This window comes from Diaphorina citri, unplaced genomic scaffold, assembly GCF_000475195.1.
Source record: "Diaphorina citri unplaced genomic scaffold, Diaci psyllid genome assembly version 1.1 scaffold9910, whole genome shotgun sequence".
NCBI lineage: Eukaryota > Metazoa > Arthropoda > Insecta > Hemiptera > Psyllidae > Diaphorina > Diaphorina citri.
In genome coordinates, this window is record NW_007387284.1 from 1 (window position 1) to 2,135 (window position 2,135).

Below are 2,135 nucleotides of genomic sequence, written 5' to 3' on the forward strand. Positions count from 1 at the left end.
GATTTTTTTTCGTAAAAATTTTTTTTTTTTTTTTTTTTTTTTTTTTGTCAAAGGTGTCAAATTCTTTTGTTGTAGATTTTGAGATGTTTCAGGAGGCAAAGTAGGTAGCACCTAGGTACGAAATATTTTTAATTTCGCCCCTCCCCCCTAAAATTTGGGATTTCTCAAAAATATTTCACATCATAAAGAAAGAATGTAGGATGTAGGCAATACCTATCTACCTTTGTAAAAATAAGGAAGGTAAAAATATTTTACCTTTCATAACAATGAAATGTATGAGTGTGGGTGTCGGTAGATATTTTTATGATAAACCCTTCAACTGCTATTTAGGTTTCTGGTTAACTTCTTCTTTCCCTCCTTTCTGTACGTACATACCTACCTATACATGTACTCTGTTCTATTCTATTCTTATATCAAGTAGGGTACACAGTATGAAATCAATGAAAAGCAGGAAAAAATCTCAACAATTTGTTTGAAATCCTTGATAGAGCGGAAAAAGAAAATGATGTACGAACAAAAATAGAAACATATAAAATTCTCCACTTTTGTTTGTGTGAGCAATAACGTTAGTTTCTGAATGTACCTGCTTTTCCAGGAGACGTTGTAGGAAAAATTTGTGGAATCAGGGGACCCGAAAACGGATATTTCCACCCAAAATTTTAGACATTTTTAATTAGTCCACTTCGTAAAGTGTCCAAAATTTCGGAGATTTTATGCCGGGCTATCAGGACTACAACGTCTACAACCACAATCTTAGTTTAACGTATTTATTTTAATTGATTTTCTAATATACCGCATATCTCAATTTTTTTGTCCGACACAGGTGTTCAAAACCATCCTCCTTAACTTCTCCCCCCGTGACTCGGACCCTCCCGCCTCCCCCACCCTAACATCAGCGACGTCAGACGCAATCGACGTCCCCCAGCTACTTGCAGCCCACGAACAACGTCGCCTAGCCACCTTCGAGACAGACCTGTCCTTCTCCTCCACCTCTTCTTCTTCCTCTTCTGTGTCTTCGCATTCTTCTTTCTCCTCCCTGGACAGTGTGGGACTGGGGGTTGAATCCGACCATCTCACCTGCGACTGGACCCACTGCAAGGTTAGTTTTGTCTGTTTATTTCAGATATTAATTAATTTTCACAAAGTTATATGACCTTCTTACTATTCAATTATACCTCAGCAGTTGCTGAATTGGGGTCTTGGCCTTGAGCTTTGGCATATATTTCAAATGGGAAGAACTTAAAAATACTTCATGTAGGTATAATGGTTATATTTATAGGTAGAATTACTCTTTGTACCTATGTTTTTCTAAACTTATAAGTATGTATTGTATTGTGCCTTTAAATGACCACCAAATAAAGGTTTATTTATTTACTATTCAATGACCTTGATATAGCTACTCAAAGTACCCTTCCAGCAGCGTTACGTATACGTAACAGCAGGTGTCTATGGGTTAATTATTTGGAGTTTCCAATGTCTTTTTAATGAACCATAGTAACAATAAAGATAGATGTTCCTCCGCCGTTTTCATTTCGTAGCACTGAAACTGCCAAATTGGACTTATTCCTTATCAGATGAGCAATTAGAGCACGAGAAATTTATTTGTTGAAATCTTCAAATAATATATATTTCGTTTCGACAAACAAGGGCAATTTTTTTATGTCCATTTGGGGGATCAACCTCGGGACTAACTGACCGAACAAAACTAGATTTGAGATTTCCATCGCTTGTTCTCAGGTGCCACACAAAGAGGCCGAGTGTCTGCTCAAGGTGGATCCGGCCCTGAAGAGGTCATGATGAGGACGAAAAAGAAGAAGAAATCATGATGATGAAGATGAAAAAGAAAGAGAGAGAGAGAGAGAGAGAGAAAAAAAGGAAGTGGGAGGATGGAGGAGAAGAAATGTAAAACCCCCTCGACAATTCACATCCATTACAAGGACGAGAAGCTAAGAGAGAGAGAGAGAGAAAGAAAGAGAGAGAGAGAGGGAGAGAGAGAGAGAGACTTAAGAAAACGTCATGGACCAACTTCTTGTTATTCCTTGATAAATAAATAAATACGTTGAAACAAAAGAGAAATGAAGAGAAAAAGAGACTGAAGAAATGAAAGAAAAGGAGGAGGAGGAGGGAGAGGAAGA

General features: G+C 37.7%; 1 protein-coding gene across 1 annotated transcript; it reads left to right on the forward strand.

Annotated features, from left to right (window-relative positions):
* Positions 1–823: 823 nt before the first annotated feature.
* Positions 824–1,790, forward strand: LOC113472895 (the record flags this gene model as incomplete). Its single annotated transcript, XM_026832681.1, has 2 exons — positions 824–1,099; positions 1,738–1,790. Coding segments are annotated over 2 exons (329 nt in total), but the record flags the coding sequence as incomplete, so codon positions are not given.
* Between the last annotated feature and the right edge of the window lie 345 nt (positions 1,791–2,135).